The 19,539-nt window shown below is 47.7% G+C and overlaps 2 protein-coding genes across 8 annotated transcripts in view; both read right to left on the bottom strand.

Moving 5' to 3' along the window:
- LOC109530062 (round spermatid basic protein 1-like) overlaps window positions 1–7,390 on the bottom strand; it is a 12,211-nt gene extending 4,821 nt beyond the window's left edge. The window contains exons 1-5 of the mRNA XM_019893582.1: window positions 6,477–7,390; window positions 3,881–4,006; window positions 1,670–2,196; window positions 1,092–1,255; window positions 926–940 (exon numbers count right to left, since the gene is read on the bottom strand). Coding sequence (XP_019749141.1) covers window positions 926–940; window positions 1,092–1,255; window positions 1,670–2,196; window positions 3,881–4,006; window positions 6,477–7,014 — 1,370 coding nt within the window. The 5' untranslated portion in view covers window positions 7,015–7,390. The remainder of the gene's footprint in view (window positions 1–925; window positions 941–1,091; window positions 1,256–1,669; window positions 2,197–3,880; window positions 4,007–6,476) is intronic.
- A 2,833-nt stretch (window positions 7,391–10,223) lies between these two features.
- LOC109530085 (tyrosine-protein phosphatase non-receptor type 12-like) overlaps window positions 10,224–19,539 on the bottom strand; it is a 39,964-nt gene continuing 30,648 nt past the window's right edge. For 4 of the 7 annotated variants that reach the window (XM_019893640.1, XM_019893641.1, XM_019893639.1 and 1 more), the window contains 6 exons: window positions 17,125–17,314; window positions 15,770–16,667; window positions 13,582–13,653; window positions 13,105–13,158; window positions 12,701–12,788; window positions 10,224–12,457 (listed from right to left, as the gene is read on the bottom strand). In XM_019893640.1, coding sequence (XP_019749199.1) covers window positions 12,448–12,457; window positions 12,701–12,788; window positions 13,105–13,158; window positions 13,582–13,653; window positions 15,770–16,667; window positions 17,125–17,314 — 1,312 coding nt within the window. In that variant the 3' untranslated portion in view covers window positions 10,224–12,447. The remainder of the gene's footprint in view (window positions 12,458–12,700; window positions 12,789–13,104; window positions 13,159–13,581; window positions 13,654–15,769; window positions 16,668–17,124; window positions 17,315–19,539) is intronic. The other 3 variants (XM_019893644.1, XM_019893642.1, XM_019893643.1) reach the window with 3 other exon arrangements.

Here is a 19,539-nt window from a genome sequence, read left to right as displayed (position 1 = left end):
CGTAGGCATGAGGACTGGCTACTGTAGCACCGGCTAATCAGAACAGAAACAGAAAAGGCTGAGAATCCACAGTCGAAACACAATTTCCTATTCCACAAAGGCAATATGAATCAGAATACCGCCGCGGGAGCGCTCAAGAAGATGCATGCGAGAGTGCACACCTGGCCCCGGCTGTATTCATCAGCGTGCACGCTCCTATCTGTGGGCAGACTGCGTCGACTTCCCCCAAGGTCACTGCCGAGAAAAATGGCCTTGATGCCGCTCTTAAACCCACAGCACTAACAGCTGTTTAACTTATTCTGAACCCACCGGATGCCATACCTTGAGAAACGAGCCGATTGGCAACACTGCTAGAAGCAAATACTACAACGTGAGTAATTAAAAAAACAAACAGCCAGTGAAACACAGCACAAACTGCTGTGTGCCTCGTCGTACTCATCACACACACATGCATGCTGTGCTCACTGACAAACAACAGACAGTATAGTCCCTTTTATATTGCTGGGGGGGATGAGGAGCAGTTGCCTCCATTGTCGCTTCGGCTTTCATGACGTTTGAGCGCTGGGACATTAGCATGAATGGCAAAAGCAGTCTAATGTGACACAGATGGAAGCAGATGCTCTGAGCGGGTGGTCAGCGTGGTCATTAGCGCAGCTATAAGGGGCTCGTGGAGCGAGGCGATGGGAGACTAAGCGCTCTCTCTCAAAGCGGTGCGACTTTAAACGCAAACTAGCAAGTCTGCCCGAGTGAAGAAATGCCAATTAAGGCAGCTTCGACTGCAGGGTGTCTTTTATGGCTGAATGCTGACCTCGGTCATTATTATGAGAAACACGCGAGCATCTGTTGGGTTGTAACACAATTTGAACAACAACAACATCATGAAGAAATGCCAATTAAGGCAGCTTCGACTGCAGGGTGTCTTTTATGGCTGAATGCTGACCTCGGTCATTATTATGAGAAACACACGAGCATCTGTTGGGTTGTAACACAATTTGATCAACAATATCAACAAATCAAGTGTGAAATCTGCTCTTAACTGTCAGCATCACAGCCACCCACACACTCCGTATGGATGGCGCCCTCGTGAGGACCTTACCTGAGAGTAGAAATGAGCCATGGTGGTGGTTTCGATGTCCTTCTTTCCCAGGATCTCCATTTTGACCGGCGCCGATGAGAACTTAGTGGAGAAGTAATCCAGGAAGTCCGGCATGTAGGAGACTTCTCCGTGGACGATGCCCATGACGTAATGTGCAGCCTAGGATGCAAGAATGATCAAATGAATTCGATATTTAAAGTAGGGCTGAAATGTTTTGGAAAAATAATTCTATTGTGTTCACCACCCCCCCCCACCCCTTTTATATTACAATTGTGATTTATTGCCATTTGTTTTTAAAGGTCCTCTTCCAATGTATTTTTTAACAGACACAATCAAAAAATAAATAAATCAGATTATACGAACTGAAGCCATATTTATTTTGCTGTGGCTGCACATGCGTAGCTAATGAAGAACCAAGGTCACTTGTTTGAGAATTGTAGTTGACACAATACTTAGTGACGTTTTTTTTTTAATCTTGCACGCGAATACGCCATATATTTAAAAAAAAAACAAAAAAAAAAACTAATACTAAAACTATTTGTCTAGTCAAACAGCGGATCAGTTTGCTGGTACCTGCGACGAGTCCTCGCTGAACGCCAGGGTGACAAACTCCTGGGCGAACCTCTGCCTCTGGCTCGGGGAGAGCGAGGCCAGCTGCGAGGCGTAGGCGTGGGCCACCAGAGCCCCGCCATTTGGCTGAGTCTCGATGTGGATGTAAGGGGCAAACTCCAGGCCCGAAAGGCCAGGGTGGGTGTAGCGCGACGAGTGTTTGTTTGGGGAAGGTGGCGGGCCCGTGTGCGGAGAGGAGTTCACATAAGACGGGTGGAGGTGGGCGCTTTTGTTGTTGGGCCAAGGGTAAACGGGCAGCGGCAATTTAAACGGAGACACGGCGGCGTCCTGGGCAGGGTCGGTGGAGGAGGAATTGGCGCGCTGAGGCGGGGGAGAGGGGAGGAGAACCAGGCCGGCGCAAATGGTTTGGCACGAGCGGTGGTACATTTTCACTCGCTTGTGCTTCTCCCCCTCTTTGTGTTTCTTCTTCTTTTTCTTCTTGACTTTTTTGATTTGCAGCTCCGTGTTGATCTTGGCTTGGACGCCTCCATCTGCGAGGGGAAGAAATCAGTCAACTGTAAAAATGTTTGCTAGCACCGTGCGCCGTCGCGTCAGTCACTCCCAGTGGAGCTTCATTGACTGTTACTTCTGTTGTCATGTTTGTGGTTGACGAGAACTTTAATAAAAAAAAAAAAAAATGGACGTCAAATCCAAGTTGACATTGCAATGCAGCAGAGCGCAATTTTTAAAAATCGCAAAAAGCCTGTAATAGCGAATGGTTACAAGACCGCTAACCAAAATGTCGCCGAACTCTAATTGGAGCCGATCAATAAACTAAACTGTCTTTCAGACGAATTCATGGTTCAAGACCAAAACGTTTGTGTACAATAAATCGGAGAGTTCGGAGTCATGATAGGAGGCTGATGACACACATCTGTGGGAAAGCGCGCAGCCAAAATGGACAGGTAGTGTAAATGAACAGCAAGCCGGGATGGATGTGTTGCTGCATCAGCACAATTTTAAAGCGACGGATTACATCTCGCGCCGTCTCGTTTGTACCCCGGGCACGTTCTTTGATGGCACATAACGCGGGAATGAGACGGGCTGAGCGCAGACTGTGATACTGTGTGTCTGTGAGGGAACAATAAAGGAAGCAACAGAGCGAGTATTTGCACACAAGCTACTAATCCAAATGCTCTTTAGCCCACACAGACACACACACATACACCGTCCCTCCCCCAATTCCCCTTTCTGCAAATAGATACACTTTCATCCCAAAAGTATCATAAAGCCCCACATGAGCCAAAGAGAATATCGGGAAACAAATGATACCTTATTTTGGCGTACACCTAACCGATGAAAGTAAAAATATTTATGTCGAATAAATCAGAGATTATTATAATCGAGATGAAAGTATTGCTTGTGTTTGTGACAAAAAGGACCCGGAATTTTTTTTTTTTTTTTTGTAATCACATATTAAATTGAAATTACAATAGTGAGAAAAAAATCATTCAGCCCTAGTGAGCCAAACACAAGACAAAAAAATAAATTTTGAATATGTAGAGCTACTGTGAATCATGGAGTGCCCCTTTTGGACGAACGGGGACAGACGGTGAGGATGAACCTTGAGAGTGCCGGCTGCTAAAATGTCACCAAATCCAAGTGCTAAAGTGTAGCCACAAGATGACTTTCAACAGCGGCAATCTGTTTTTTGCTTTGAGACAAGTTCCCACACACAAACAGGCTAACAAATAGCTTTGACGGTCGTCAAAAGTGGCCGCTCGCCACTTATTGATTTCCTTTCGCCTTTTTCCTCGGGCTGTGCCTCAGCTGTATTCTTAAATTGATCAGATTTCTTCTTTCCGCTCCTAACATTTGAGGACTTGGAAAAAATAAACACTCGCTCAGGCTCCTGCACACAGATACATCAAATCCGCTTCGCCTACGCTCATATCACTGGAAAATACCGAGCTGCCTCTACAGGGCAATTTAATGCACACTAATATTTGTTTTGTTTTGTTTTGAATCATCTAGCGTATGTCCTCCTCCTCCGGAGGGGATAAAACAAAACGAGCCCCACAAGGACAGAATGATCTATAGTTAATTTGATGTCCAGCCACTGGCTGCGAATGTATGAAAGACCTTCAAATGCCCCGTTTGTGTCAATTGGTTCAGTATTTTTGGCGCTAACAAATTACACACACACGCAAAAATAAAAATGGAATCTTGATGTACCTTTCACGGGCTGCTTGACCTCGCCATTTTCCCGCTTCATGTCATTCATCACTTTGTGCTTCTTCTTCTCCTCACGTTCCCCTCGCTCCCGATCTTTAGTCTTGTCCTTGTTGAGGAGCTCTGAAGCTACAAAAAACAAAACAAAATACATTTTTTTACGCTTCTCGTCACGTTACAAGCCGTCTCATTCCCTTGCGCACAAGATTAAAGACAGGGGCGCTATGATGTATGAAGTTATAGATCATAGCACTTCAGGTTTCCTATGATATCTGAACACGGTTACAAAAATGTATTATGGACGTTAATCAGCACTCGATGCAATTTCTAAGGAAACTGTAACATCGACTCATTTTATTCCAGCAGCATTGAACCAGAATCCTTTGCTTTGAACTCACTTGAGTCTAGCTTCTTAGCAAAAAAGAAAAGACGACGCGGTATTTCTTTGGCCCGAGACTCCTCATTGAGAGTGCGGACGTGGGGAGTGTGAAAGCGAACACGGCGGGGTTGCGGGCGCCGCTCGCTCCATCAAAGTGGAAAAACGCTTTCAGGGGGGTGGGGGGTAGGGGGGTCCTTGAAAAGAAGGCTTAAAGGAGCAAGAGGAGTAGAGGTGGAATGACGACCTCTTTTTAATTGCGGCATAACGCTCCTTCCATTCTAAAAAAGTACTTTACATTTTGGTGGGCCCTTTTGCAAAACTGCGCGAACACATATACCAAAAGTGCAACCCCCCCCCCCCCCCAAAATGACACTGTCATAAGCTTCCCGGCAACACGCTCGAAAACATCCATTGAGCTGGTTTGTCAAGTGACTACAAAGGAAGGCTTATTGAGCTCAGTGGTCAAGATTAACGTGACGGACGTGCCAGGATAATATGCAAGACCTTCGAGTGTGTGCGCGCTGAAGCAAATATGGGTCGATTACACTACTTGAGCCCCGAGGCAACATAAGGTCATACTCATGAATGAGCAGGTAGATGTTATTGCGCCGTCGCTCACAGCAAGACTGACAACTTAAAAAGGCGTGTTTTCTTCGAGGAGGAGCAGGTTTGGCAAGGAAAACGCTCCTCGCCTTGCACGGGAATAGATATGGGTTAGGTCAACATGCAGAACGGAGTAATAGTAGAGCGTGTGGAGCAGGTTGCCATCATTCCACCGTGTCAAACGGGAAGACGAAAGGAACACCGGAGGATGAACATAAACAACATAGTATGGCTCACAATTTTGCGAGGGGAAAGATATCAATTTGTGATTTTTTTTTTTTGTCCGTCAACATTCCATCATTTTTGTCAAGGTAACAAAGACGAGCAATAAATGTTTAAGTTAGGCTAAAGCTAAAATTAAAGGCAAATGACAGATCTTGCGCGCGGTGACACTTGCGTCCACATAAGGTCTCTGGACAGCTGTCATCGCTGTTCACGGCGCGACCTCTTCAAGTAACCAACTGGAAAAGGCTGACATCATTCGCGCAGCAACACTCACATAGCCCCCGACTAGCCTGTCATGATGTTTCACCAAGTACAGCAGCAGTTAATTTGAATGTGTGCTGGTTGCGATACAAAATGGAGAAGGTCGGCGCTGATAATCGGGCTGCTCATAGTTTTTATATTTCACAGTGCACAGTGGGGGGGGGGGGGCAATGATAAATGATTAATTAAAAAATTGGTCCATCGAGCCACCAATAATGTCAGACCCTGCACTGGTTGTACATAACTCACCATTGGCTCGGTCCCTTTTGGATACAGCACCTGGTTACCTATTTCACCCAATAGGAGATACGTTTAATCAGGGAGTTTTAATATGATTAAAGTTATTAACATTTGTAGCTTGCGTTTGATTCGTTTATTTTGAAAATAGGGCGGGATAATCATACGCATGCAGTGGTCTGCAAATGGCCCCCTGTCGGACTTTGAGACTAAATGGGAGAGGATTTGCCACTAAATTGCAGCTTTGTCACGCTTCTACTATTGGTGAGACTAAACGACATTCGTTGAACTTACTGTTGAAGCATCTTTACAATTGACAAGGTTGTGAAATAAAACGTGTCCAAAGTAACGCGCATGAATGGAGCGGAGGGGGGCGTGGTGCTCCACCAAAACAACACTTGCTCCATAATGGCGGGCGCCTGTCACAGTGGAATGACAGCAGCGTGTACATTTCATACACAACCTCCGCCGACAATCAACCCACAATTCGACGTAAAATACCCCTGCGGGGATTGAACCAAACCACACACGGCAAAGTTGGTTTGTTTTTTTTTCGGAACTACGTTCGCTACGTGACCACCACTTCGAGGGTTCAGCGGCGGGTAAGCGAGAACTGGCAGCCATTAGACCCGCGGAAACGTCGACTAAGCCCGGGGGGTGGGGGGGCTTTGTGGTGTAAACACCCCCTTGTGTTCCAGCTCAGCCAGTCTCACGGGTTAAAAAACGTCCGAAACGGGACTGTCCAGACGGATTAGAAGGCAGACTAGTGAACACTCTCGTTCAGGGGGAGGGCACATGTTCGAGAAGTGGCCAAATGTACCACTTTGCCAAATAGCAGTTAACTTAATCGAATTGCGCTGAGTGAATGTGAGTGTCAAAGAGACGGTGGCCTACCTTTTGGTGTCAACGTGACATCCCCATTTTGTCTCTTCACTGGAGAAATGTGGTTGAATGTGCTCATGTCGTAGTTAGCGGGCGTCACGAATAGTTTATTTTTCACGTCTCCCTTCTCGCGCTGTTTATCCTTGCTCGGCTTCTTGCTTTTGGGCGCCTTGTGGAGGAAAAAATCACTCGGCTTCAGGATTTTGTGCCCAGTGGCGACGGCTGCTTGGCTTCCGCCGATTGTGTGGACCAAAGCGGCGGTCGCGTTGGCCGGGCTGAGGCTCCACAAACCGGCCGCGAGACCGAGCTGCTTCGTCGGCTGCTGGAGTTTCTCTTTCCCGCGGCAGTTGCCTCCCAGAAGCCCTCCATCCCGGACGACTTTCTTTGGTTTGACGCTCCTCTCCTCCACTCTGAGCTTCTTGGGCGGCGGCGGGTTGAAGTCCCGGGAAGACTGCGGGCGATTTTCGGGGGCTCCCTTCGCCTCCGAGGGCTTGGTGACGGCCGCCGCGGCTCCGGTGCTGAGGCGGATGGAGCTCGGCGAGTCCGCCATCTTGAGGCTTCTCTCGCTATTTACTCGCCTCGCTCGACTGGCGCGAGACGTGCAGGCTGGCGGGGGCGGGGCTTAACTCCATTTGATTGACAGGTCCGGGGACCGGTTTTCGATGCAGATGACAAGACGTACTCTGCAATACTCAGTCGTTAATAAGAACTAAATTCGAATAATTTCTCCATGAAATTGTATACATTAATTCAAAACTCCTTCATTTCCACACGTTTCTCTTGACTGCGCTGCTTTCTGTGTGCATTTGTTGAAGTTAGATTTTTCATCAAATCAGATTTCAGCCCCCTGTGTTGCCAGGTTAATTTAATCTGCCCAGTGGATTCAGAATCCTGTAATTTAAAACTACACCGTTATGAGATTAGTTTGTTCCATGACCACACTTTTATCCTAAAGTGGAAGTCAAGTCAAACATTTTCATCACGTGACGTTCGCAATGTGCGCCCTAGTGCATTTTGACGTCATGTCTAGTCGATAGCAGAGGGCAGTGTAATCCCTAAATGGCTGCATTCTGAGATGGCTGAAAACGGGGGAGTTCTCCTAAATTCACGATCATTCGATTAATTTTGACACCTTGTATACATTTCATCAACATCTCTGGTATTGGTTTTTTTTTTTGTGTGTCATGTCCAAAAAACGCCGGCCTAACGAAGTTTCTACAGGCAGTTGCAGGTGGAGAGTGTGATCCTCAATGCTGTATATTGCAAAGGTCGGGCTGGCGGCGCCACTGTGGCAGTTTTCATCTCAGACTCTGACTCGGAACCAGAAAGCTCCCCATCTTCCAGATCGCCGTCCATATCTGAAAGCCACAACAAAGACGAGAGCCGTGAACGACATGCGGTGGCACCTTCGATTTTTAGAAACACGAGCACAACTCTTGGAGTTTGTTTCAATCACAGAATAGACACACACGAATTACCTGCAAATGGTCGATCACAACTGATACGTACACTTGCGATTCAGATGTGCGCCAGACTACCTTAGCCGCTTAACTATTGTGGCAACGTTACCAAACTTAACATCCTAGTTGAGGAAAATTGGCGCTATGCTAAAGCAGCACTTCCGCCGTCGTTCCTGCAAGTCCCTTTAAAAATACTGTCAATTGTGCCTGAAACTGGAACGTCACTTCTGACATACATTTCCAACGACGTCTTGACTATAGCAGAATTTGCGTTTAGTATTTAGTTGAGAACTTATTCAACAAAAAAGGCGAACACAAATGCCATGCATTACATACATAAACGGAGGGGGGGAAGGGGACAGATGTTTAGCGGATGTGACGTAAACTGAGCGGGAAAGGGGAAAGATTTTTAACGGATATGACGCATACTTCCGCGTTCTTCGTCTGACAGCAATATGGTGGCGTCATTGCGTTTGCTGGCGTCTGTGGGAAACTGTTTCCTCCGCAGATCGTTATTGGAGAACGAGTACCTCGCCGGAGTAAGAACAACAGGTTACCTGACATCCGTTTGAAGCGGATCATGTTCGATATTTGTATCAACTCATTTCGCCAAGACGACGTTCGTCGATCAGTTGCTGCGTCGTCGAGCCAGCTAACATGTTTAGCACAAACAATTGCAGTAATGTAGTCGAAGTCACATACTGCAACTTGTACGTTTTCCCCGTATTCAAATCGTGTACGGCGTATTACAACTTTTATACGGGGGGAAAAAAAACAATTGTGAGCCAATCTCACAAAGACGATTTTGGTTCAAATCCAGATCGTCTCACCTGCTGGTAGCCAACGACAATGCCGTCGTCGAGCGCTACCATTGTCACGGCAAACCAGCAAAAGTAATCCTCAATCGTATTTTTTTTTTCATCAGCTTGAAAAAGCATGATGTGCGCATGCGTAGTAAACCGTACGGGGTTTTGTTGCTTTGGAAGGGGAATCGTAATCATTTATAAGGGCGGCTATTAGCCGAGGTTGACGGTATGATGGTATCGGATATCTATTAATACCAAATTGCTCGACTCCACCACCTCAAACTGGTCCAAGCAAACACTCTGAGAAGAGTGGACGATGCTGTGCGTTTTGTCTCAACTCAACTGTATTTATAGAGCACTTTCAAACAGCCATCGCTGCATACAAAGTGCTGTACATGGAACAACTAACGTGTACAGTACAACAGTAAAGCAACAAATCGGTAACAGACGGTAGAAAGCACCTGTCTGTGGAATGAAAATGCATCCATCAGGCGGATCCACTTGCCTCTTTGATCCAATCTTCCCAAAAGGACACCAAAAACACATCGTTGTACAGGATCTTGTGAACCGTCTGGGCCTTGTTTGGACTTGGATTCACTGGATTCAGGACTGGATCAGGAGGATATCAGGAGGAGGCAAACGTGCCGGGAAGCGAGACGATTGGCGGCGGAACAAGGAAATGAGCATTGTGGGAGGATTACAGTGTTAAAGCGAGCCACAAACTGTGGTTGCGATGAAGTCAAAGTTCACTGGAGACAAAAATGCTTGGAATAACACAGTGCATACATTTAGGCATTGTATGCAAAATGAGGTCACTTGGTTCTTAAAAGAATAACCTTGCATAATTTACACTATATGGGCGGCCCGGTAGTCCAGTGGTTAGCACGTCGACTTCACAGTGCAGAGGTACCGGGTTCAATTCCAGCTCCGGCCTCCCTGTGTGGAGTTTGCATGTTCTCCCCGGGCCTGCGTGGGTTTTCTCCGGGTACTCCGGTTTCCTCCCACATTCCAAAAACATGCATGGTAGGCTGATTGAACACTAAGTTGTCCCTCGGTGTGAATGTGAGCGTGAATGGTTGTTTGTCTCTGTGTGCCCTGCGATTGGCTGGCAACCGATTCAGGGTGTCCCCCGCCTACTGCCCGAGGGCAGCTCCAGTGCCCCCCGCGACCCTAGTGAGGATCAAGCGGTTCGGAAAATGAATGAATTTACACTATACAGTTTTTGCATTCACTGTGTGTGAAAGTGCTGGAGAGATCCTGACGCACACACATTTCCAGCAAGTTATGACATTATCAGTTTACAAGAGCAAAACAAATGGAAGGCTTGTTTGGCCACTGCGTGCCACTTAACGTTTCTATTTCTGTGTCCAAGTCAACAAGGCTTGACCTATTCATGTATTCCAACAGCAATATGCAATCGCACAGCCCAAAATGAACATCTGCTTCACAAATAAGTCCGCAAGTTGCACATCCGGACAAAAATGGAGTCACCGTCTTGTTGTAATGTTCATTTTACTGATTGATTTCTGCAACATACAAACATTGTGTGTGGTTTTTTTTGGGTGACAACAAGGTGAGGGTCAGAAAGGGGGGTTGGGGGGGGTGAAGAAATGAAACGAGCTTCAGCAGCAAATAAAAGACGATAGTGGATGGTGTCGGGGGAGAAGGCTGTCTCATAAAGGCACAGGTGGGCTCATTCTGAAATCGAGGACAGTGTGCATACTGCTTGGCGGCTAAACCTAAAGGCCAAGAAAAATAAAACGCAGCGGCGTTGAACGAGAGGTAAGAGACAAAAATGGGACCTGCGTTGCATGGACCTGGCTGATGGGAATTGTGCGAGTCAAACAACGTAGAATAGACCTGGTGATCGAATGAAGCAACTAACAACTTGTGCATACAAAAATAACATTTAAAAACATCATTAACATTATTCTTACAATCTTATTCGTAGCCCATTTGTGGCTACAATATGAAAAGGGCCAACAGGCTGCTTTTCTGCCAGCCAATTAAAATCTTTTTTTTTTTAAAGCATATCATAAAAAAAAAAAAAACCCTGAAATATCCAAAAACAAAAAATAAATGGGGCAGCAAAAAAATAATTTACACTTTGGGTAGGGTTGCACGGATTTTCTTACATCTTCTGTTTAAACAAAGAAAATCTGGAATAAAACAGAGCTCAACCGACCTGTACAGTTTTTGATCTTTATAAAAACAAAGAATGTAGATACTGTCATAGAAGTCAAGAGAAAACAACGCCAGTCCTTGCCGGGTCAGATTTGAGACCCTTTGGATGTTCTGGTGTCAGTCGTCTACCCACGCAAGTATCGCATAAGCAACATGACAGGTTGTTGTTTTTGACAAGAGCTTGCTCCCATAAACGTGGACTCGCGTCGCGTGGTGGTTAACCTGCTGGGCCTCCCCCAGGGGGAGAAGGAAAAGGAAGAACCGAAAACAAGCGGCAACAGCAAAAAAAAAAAAAAAAAAAATGAGGCAAGCAGTTAAGAGCCAAAAAGAATCTCAATGCATGTTTCGAAAGTGAAAAGCTGAGGAGGGCTGCGGTTGACTGTCCTGTCGGGGAGACAGACTAAGGTCGGCTCATGGTCCCAGCACTGAGAACCTGAGTCTTCAAGCGTAGTTGTTTGGTCCTGACTGACCGCTTTGAAATAACAGACTCGAGACACGAGGTTGACTGCAACCAGATTTGCCGATTGAGCCACGAGGTTCAATCGGCATATACAAGAGAGCAGTTTCACTTTGTCCTTTGAAAAAGACTTCCTTGATATCGCATCAGACACACACACCACCCTCAAAAATCATCTTTCCACCAGGTTGTACGGCTGTATTCATTTCGAATGTTATTATGAGGAGTTGGGCCCCGGAAATAATCGGTCGGGTCTAGACCATAGCACTTTTTGGCAACCTTCCAATGTGGCGTGTTGCACAAAGGATGGAGCGCAACACATTGCAGGCTGTTGGAACTGTACCGTGTGGTGAAAACGTGGCTACTTCTATCATCTCTGAGCAGGAAGGTAACAATGTAGGACCAAACCACATCACTCTGGGACTGCGGTTCAAAACAGAGGTCATGGTAGAACTCGAGTCGTTAAGTACTGCAGCTGACATGTTCCCACGCAAAACCACGAATGAGGGGAGACGCAAGAGTCCGCTCCCGTCTTTTTGTTTCTGCGCTCATCCTCAGTAATGCAGCGGCACCAGCACACACAAAGTGGGGGGAGAGCGACGGGGGTCGGCGCGATCGCGTGAAACTAAAAGATTATCTGGCTTCGCTTTGAAGATTGTTGCTCATTCAGTAGCAGGGCACCCTCTGGTCAGTGTTCGTTTCAAGGAGAACATCTGATAGACGGGCTTCCATTTGGTCAAAGAGGAAATGGCTCCAGCTCAGAGAGAAGCTGGCGGTCCTGATTTGCTCTCACGTCAAGGATATTAGGCTTCAAACTAACCGGGGAATAAGCAGAACGGATCCCGCGTCAGCACCTTGAAACATCCGCCTTCAGCAAGCTAATGAGGACAATGCTGCTCTAAGAGAGGAGCTCCGACTTGTAAAAACGCACAGCCGGCAGGGTGGCATCTGATAAACTCGGTTTGGGACCACCCGGGTGAGGTCTTGGTCCATCTCGGGAGGGAGGACACTGTTGTGGACAGAGCGCTTCGTCTTGTCCACTCCAGGGGGCGTTGTCGCGGGCCTGGAATGTGGCGTTATCGAACCCTGGAGACAGAGAGGGGCACAATGGTAATTAACCAGAGGAGGCTGCCGAGCAGTCCTTAAGTACTGGTGGGCGGGCATCGGCTGCCTCCACGAGTACCCAATACCTACAAATAAGGCCGGCATTTGTGCTTGCCCTAAAATCTCCCTCATTTAAAATAAAGCCTACCAAACGACTGAAATGACGCAAGAGCGCGTCATTGTCGTTGCGCTTTGAAAATTCCATCCTACAGCATTCCGACTTACCCACTCAGGTCTGCCTTGCTGTTGGCCGCTCTGGTGCCTGGAGACGGACTATCAGCTGGAGAGGTCTTTTGGACACATTCAGACAAATCTGCACAAGAGTAAACACACACAACGCAAACTTGTTTCGTATTCGCAAATATTTGCTCTGAATTCCGAGTTTTCTGCCCACCGGTCCAACATTTTGCAATAAATGTTCCACTGTTTGATGGTTGACTGAAGAGCATTTGTGTGACTTATTAACTGGAAGTCAACACCGTTTTAATCCTCTTACTGGCTGGCGTGTGTACAAAGTGAGCAGCCGAGGCGAAAAATGGGCGGTGACGTAACGCGCACAGGACAGGACAAGCAGATTGCAAGTGCGTTTTCAGTTCCCGCGCGCATGACACAGAAATCGGCGCCCTCACCTTTGTGTGAACCGCGGCCCTCGGCCGAGGCGGGCGTCCTGACGTCCAGAGGGTCTGTCGGAGAGAAAACAGGCCGTTGAAAAGGTATTCATCAGCTCAAATCGGAACTGTGCTCTTCCTCACATTGAAATGTCGTAATCTTGCGGGAACAAATTCATTCACACTGACTCAATGCCTGCTATGGAGTGCCCGACCCGTGCGTTTCAAAAGGCGTTGTCTGGACAACATTCCCTGCGCGCAAGTGTCAAGAGCGCCCTCTGTTGTATAAAAGCCCCATCCTACCAAAAAAACGTGATGGGGAAGGCAGAGCGCTCACAGCTTGGATGAATGTGGTGTGGAGGAACTTGACTGAACCCTGACCTCAACCCCATCAAATCATGAAATCAATGACAGATCTTTTTCTCAAAGCTCATGTGCATAAGAAGGTCCTGCCATCATCCGGGAGGCCTCTTTAGTTGAGCACCGAGGCAAACGCACCTGTGGCCAGTATGAAGGACTCGGGGGTCCTCTCTGGGAGAGGGGGAGGGGAGTCGTCACTGTCCCAGCTGTCTGGGTTAAAAGGGTCAGAGGTCAAATAAGAAGCAACGTTACAAAACGAGAAAAAAATAATAAAGTCAATCTGTACGGACTGATTGGCGGATTGAGAGGCAATCAGTGGAGAAAACAAGCAGCCACCAGCCGGTGCTTCACAAAGCAGAGATTAGCAAAGCGCCACCCATTCAAAAAAAGCGCATCCTTAGCAACCCGCCATGAACCATGATGGAAACAACGCTCCAGAAAAGCCAAGCAAAAAAGAAAAACAAAATAAAACAACAACAAACAACACTCCAGGGACCACTTTGGGAAATGCCACGGAAATAAATCTGCATTTGATGGCTTTAAGTATGAGAACTACTTGAGGAGAGGATGATGTCTAAAATCTTTGCGGTCACTGAAGCAAAATCTCCCCCAGTGCATACAATCGAAGAGTGATCGACATCATGCACCCTCAGGGACTTCGGCGTACAGTATTTAAAAAGTTCTCTGGCAACAAAAGCTCAATGCGTGTCAAAAGCATTCCCAAGCGTCCAACGCACTCTGTGATTCTCCGTGGTGACACCTCGGCGGCTTCAAAATCGCATCACACCACTGCAATCCCGTGTGCACAAACGTGTTTCACATGCACTGTTGATCCTTCACCAGTCAACATGCACACACAAGACGCACTTCTGGCACATCGGGGCAAACATCATCTTGTTACTAAAAAAACCCGCACTGTTCAATACAAGCACTTTCTTTTGAGTCTGTGTGCAAACGCATGTTACTCATGATCATGCGCTCTGAGATGGCCTAAGGCCAAACATAAAATAGTGTGTTTCCGGTAACATGAAATTTCAGCATAGGGTCGGTTGGTCGGACAAAGTTTTTTTTTTTTCCCAATCAAAAATTTAAACAAAATAACCATAAAACATAAAACAAGGAGACATTGAACCCCCCCGAGAGTTGGGTACCCGGCGGCTGGGTGTTAGGTTCCGAGGTCGGCCGGGTTGCGATGGCACCGGCGGGGAGAGGTCACTGACGCCGACCCCGCGCCCGACACCGTCCCCTAGCCCCGCGACGCCCGCAACGCCATCCCGCCGCTCTGCGGCCGGCACCGCCGCCACCGATTTAGTTTTCTCCCCGCTCCGGACTGAGGGGGCCGGGGCGCGCCGCCGCCTCCCCCCTCGGTTTTTACTCGGCCCGTGGTGTTCATCAAATAGTTCGCTGAATTTTTTCGATATATCAATGGATGCTATTTTCTTAACATTACGGTGCGAGCATGCGACTGTAACACAGAAAACGCGGTTTAAACTGTCGTTGGAGATCACGGCCGCCGCCATGATTCAATGTTGTTGACAGACAACAGGGCAAACGACGCACGCGCTCAACGTGAATATCGCGAGAGTTTGCACCGATGTAAACCCTCTACACAAAAACGTAGAGGGTTGTTTGAAAAAAAATGCCGACCGTAAAGTTTTTTTTTCGACGTAGAAATTTTCGGTGGGTCGGGTTACCGGAAACACACTCCTTTTTTTTCTCCGCCTAATCCTCAGTGACCCAGAAAGCGTGTGCGGATTATGAGGGCAGTTTCAGAGATGAACCCACAATTCGACTCAAAAAATTGCACGAGGAAGTGAAAGCCACTTTGGTTAAGTTAATTCATCAAGCGTTGCATGATTTTCAAGTTCGCGGAAAGTACTTTTTTAATCGGTCACTGATGCGTTGAGACCAGTTGTTCATCTTAGTTACGTTTAATTGGCATCAGGATTATGAGTGGGCTCTAGGACAAGCGTCTTCCCTGTAAAGGGACCCTGGACGCCAAAGTTTTGAGAGCTCCTGGTTTAGACAACACTTGAGGTCTTTTCACACTGCACTTGGGTTTTTTTGGTGTTCGCCGCCACGAGGGTGCCCCGGCACAACCTTGCCTATATTTGGAATATAGGCCTTGCATAGCGGCCAACCAGGCAGTGGACTTTTCCCTCTACTTCTGTCAGCGCTCTTCAATTGGACGTCCCTTCTGACGCCACTGGGGCCCGCTGCGTCTCGCCAAGTGCAGCGTGACAAGGCCTTGATGGTGAATAGTTTGATTGAGCACGTTTGGAAAAGCAGACAAAAAGGTGAATCGGCCTAAAGGTGATCGGCGTACTTGCTGTGACTGCAGCGGGCGACGAGGAGCTCTGCCCCGCAATGGACATGGGGGACACCTTCCGCAGCAGCTGGTGATCTCCAAAGTGAAGGGCCGTCACCGTCGCCGTGGAAACACTGGTGCGACAACCCTCCCCGCCTGCCGACATCTCCCCGTCGCCCTCATCGTCCGAGTTGTCCGAGTGCAGCGGGTTGGTGAAGCTCAGCGCAGTCCGAACCGGAGTGGATGAGGAGGAGGACGAGAGGTGCGAAGAGGAGGAGGAGGACGGGGCCACGCGATCGGACGAGGTGGTTTTGGGGAAAGGTTTTTCGGGGCTGCCGCAGGGCTGAGCCCAGGCCGCGTGGCTGGCCTTCAGTTCCGCTCTGTCCCCGCCGTCACTCTTCACCGGGAGGTGGTTCGGTCTGGCGAGGACGCCGCCGTCCGCCTGGCTCTCCCCGCATCCGCCCTCTGTGCCGGAATCCTCGGACAGCGAGGAGCTGGACGTGAGCTGGGACTGCCCGGAGCGGACCTTGAAGGCGTGGCATCTCTGCAGCATGCTCCCGCTGTTGGCCGAGCCGCCGCCTGCTCCGGCCGCCACTCCCATGGCGGAGGAAGTGTCGAAGCTACGGGGTCCTTCCTGCAAAGGCACCTTTTTAATCTCAATGCTGAGCTTCCTCTCGATGCGTGGTGCCGCGCAGCAGTCGGCCGCGGGGGATATGGGCAAGGACGGAGTCAAGCTTTGGCCCGATTCAGACTTTGCTGTTGCCGCAGATAGTTTGTTGTTGTAGTTTTCATTGAGATCAAGGTTGGACATCTGCTGCTTTTGACAGAGCACGTTTTGGTCTTTGGGTTCTGATGGACTGGTCTGTGTTTTGGGACTTGCCTCTGACAGGTTCTTCTCCTTCTCTGTGCCGTCATTCTGGAAAGAAACACGCAAAGTCATGACATGTAAATGACGTGAAATAAGAAATGCACACTTGGCTGCGGAGCCGCACTGGCTCTTGGGACATTTTGGTGCTGGGCCTTGTTTTTGAAAATCAAATGCAAGAAAAAGAAAAAAAAAAAACGCACCAGTTCCAAGAAAACAAACGCTGATTTTAAGAGACAACGGATCAACTAACAGTTTTAGACAAGTTGTTTGCTATTTACATTGAAACGGCGTGTTTTATGTTTGTTTCATTGACAACGCGCTGCTACAACTGCGGTTGCTTTGAAAGCGCTCCATAAACAAAGTTGAGTTGCGGGAGATTCTCATGCACCAAGCCCAGCTTCAAAATTGCCCCCAAAAACACACACAAAAAAGGGAAAAAAAAACAGTTGCAGGCGACCCCAACAAGGAAAAAAAAAATAAACAGGTTCTGTATGGGGTCATTCACCCGAGTGACGTTCTGCTGCGCGGTGGCCAGGACGTGGATAACAGGCTTGGGGTGGTAGCGGTCATTGTCCTGGCGGACGTTGGTGACGGTGGGGAAAGCCGAGGGGGGCGACGGGGTCAGTATGGGGGGCACGGGGTGAGGCTCGGGGGGCTGCAGTATCTCCTCTTTGACGTCGCCTTCCACCTGGGTACTGAGGAGAAAAGCACCAAATAAGACCCCGTTTTAGCACGGCATTTTTGTGATCCATGTGTCGATATTTTCTTCACTGGAAAGCCGCGGTATTTTTTTCACCACTAGTGGGCACAAGCAGTAGCTAAAAATCCAACATTTTGCATGCAGAGTGAAAATGACCCATTGACGTTAAGACAACAAACATGACACCTCCACCGCAGAGTTTATTGCTCTTCTGTGTCGCCTGTTTTGCTGTTTTACTGCATACTTTTCATTTTGCAGCAATCTAAATTGCCTCCCCCGAGGAAGCCAACGAAGGAATCGGGAGCCGTTTCACTGCAGTGACTAAGTGGGCTGTGTGCATGCGAGCCGCGCATGTCCTGACAGCATGTGTTGAGAACCGCTGACAGGAAATTGAGGTTGCGCGCATCTTAGCCGCATAGACACGGAAGGTTGAGAAGCAGTTTCACGCCGGAGCGAATGACTTCATTTAGGTCTGCGTGTAAATATGTCAATGAACCATTATTGCCGACATGTGAACTTTCTTTGCTTGGGCAACTTTGGAGACAAAAGGCTGTGTCAATAATTTTCTGCAGATTGATTTTTGACTCCATACTATGGATTAGTTCTTGAACCGATAAGATTAAGTAAAGGCATAGTGAATCTAATCCTTCCCTGTAAGCATGCAGGGACTTCTCAGAATGATTTCAAATGCCTTTTGACTTGATTAAGGGGAATCGTGACTCTCCTCCGTAGGGAGATCAGATTGCACGCAATCTTCATTTAGTGTCCTGTTCCGGTGCTCTTCATCGCAGTCATGACTTGGTCATTCACGGGGGCTACGCTCGTTTCGTTTCCTTTGGATAAACATTCTTTTAAAAAAAAAGAAAATATTGGGTTCGCTGAGCTTCATTCGGAATTTCCTCTCCAAGCAACGTGAATATTGGCCTCCTTGGCCGAGCACGTAAAACACAAATTACACAGTAACGCAGATGATTCCCACCACTGGAGCGAATTGTTTCCATGGGGATATGAATTATTAAAACGCAAGAGTTTATCCAAGACCTTCGTCCTTCTAAGATAAGATGAAACTTTTATGATCTGCTAAGGGGCTAACAGGAAGGAACACAAACAAGACACGGCAAAACAAACACAAAAAAAAAAAAAATAAAAAAAAAGTGTCTCGGAGCGTAAGACCAAGTCAGCGGCACATTAAAGGATTGAGTTTATACGCTTTGTATGCAAATGAGCGTTTCGTTTCAATTAACAAAAGCCAGTCAGTGCTTTGGTTCGGCGCTTGGAGAGACGCCACGGTAAAACATACAAAGGATCTTGACTCTTTGGGGTGTGTCTGACTGAGCTTGCACTGACTCACTACCAGTGACCTTGACGTTCAAGCGTCAAACAGACAGTGTGTGCGTGCACGTGTGCGAGACTGGTCAGATAGATGACGATGCTGATAAAAATAGTCACTTGGATGGTTTTAGGAGGCTTACACAACATGCACCCGAGAGAGTGTATTTAGGAAGCAGAGGGATGAATTTGTGGGAAACTGCTATATATTCCCCAAATATGTTGACCGTGTCCTAATTTAGCGGCACTTTTAACTGCACGTTTGTGTGTTTTGGTTGGAGCGGCCATCCCGAAGTACTTTGAAAAATGTTTGCTTTCCCATCAACCATCTTGCTCAGATTAAAAAAAAAAAAAAGAGATTTTCATGCAGGGATGTAACATAGAGCCACACATAATTTTCATGTGCATCTCTTTTATAGTCCTTCGGTATTGGCAGTCATCACAGTATATCTGTCTATACGTACGTGGGGTAATTATGGGCGGGGCTGCGAGTCCTGCGCAGAGATCATAAAAGTGAATGAGAATCAGGAGAGGAACGGGCTTGGAGAAAGTGGAGCACAATCCCTGCCGGGCCCATACAGCAAAATTAAAATTAAGATGGGGAGGGAAAAGCGAAGACAAGCAACTCCTGCTCAGCAGGCGACCGCTCGCTTTGGGGAAGCGCCGGGCTACACTTATGGGAAGGGATAAGTCAAGTGTTTTTAAATAGCTGCAGGGAAGGTAGGGAGCTTCCACTCGGGTCTTGACTCGGGGCGTGTTACATTCAACGGCGGGAAGAGTTGCAGACGATTGCAAAGTGTTGCAAAATGATCCAGAAATGCCAATGAGCCGCTTGCATTTCAACAGAAGTTGAGTTGGGAGGCTGTGCGCGTCAGAAGGTCAGCAGGGAAG

This window comes from Hippocampus comes, unplaced genomic scaffold (genome assembly GCF_001891065.2).
Source record: "Hippocampus comes isolate QL1 unplaced genomic scaffold, H_comes_QL1_v1.1 scaffold161, whole genome shotgun sequence".
In the NCBI taxonomy this organism is placed as follows: domain Eukaryota; kingdom Metazoa; phylum Chordata; class Actinopteri; order Syngnathiformes; family Syngnathidae; genus Hippocampus; species Hippocampus comes.
Note: the sequence above shows the minus strand (reverse complement) of the source record. Positions and strands in the feature narration are given on the sequence as shown.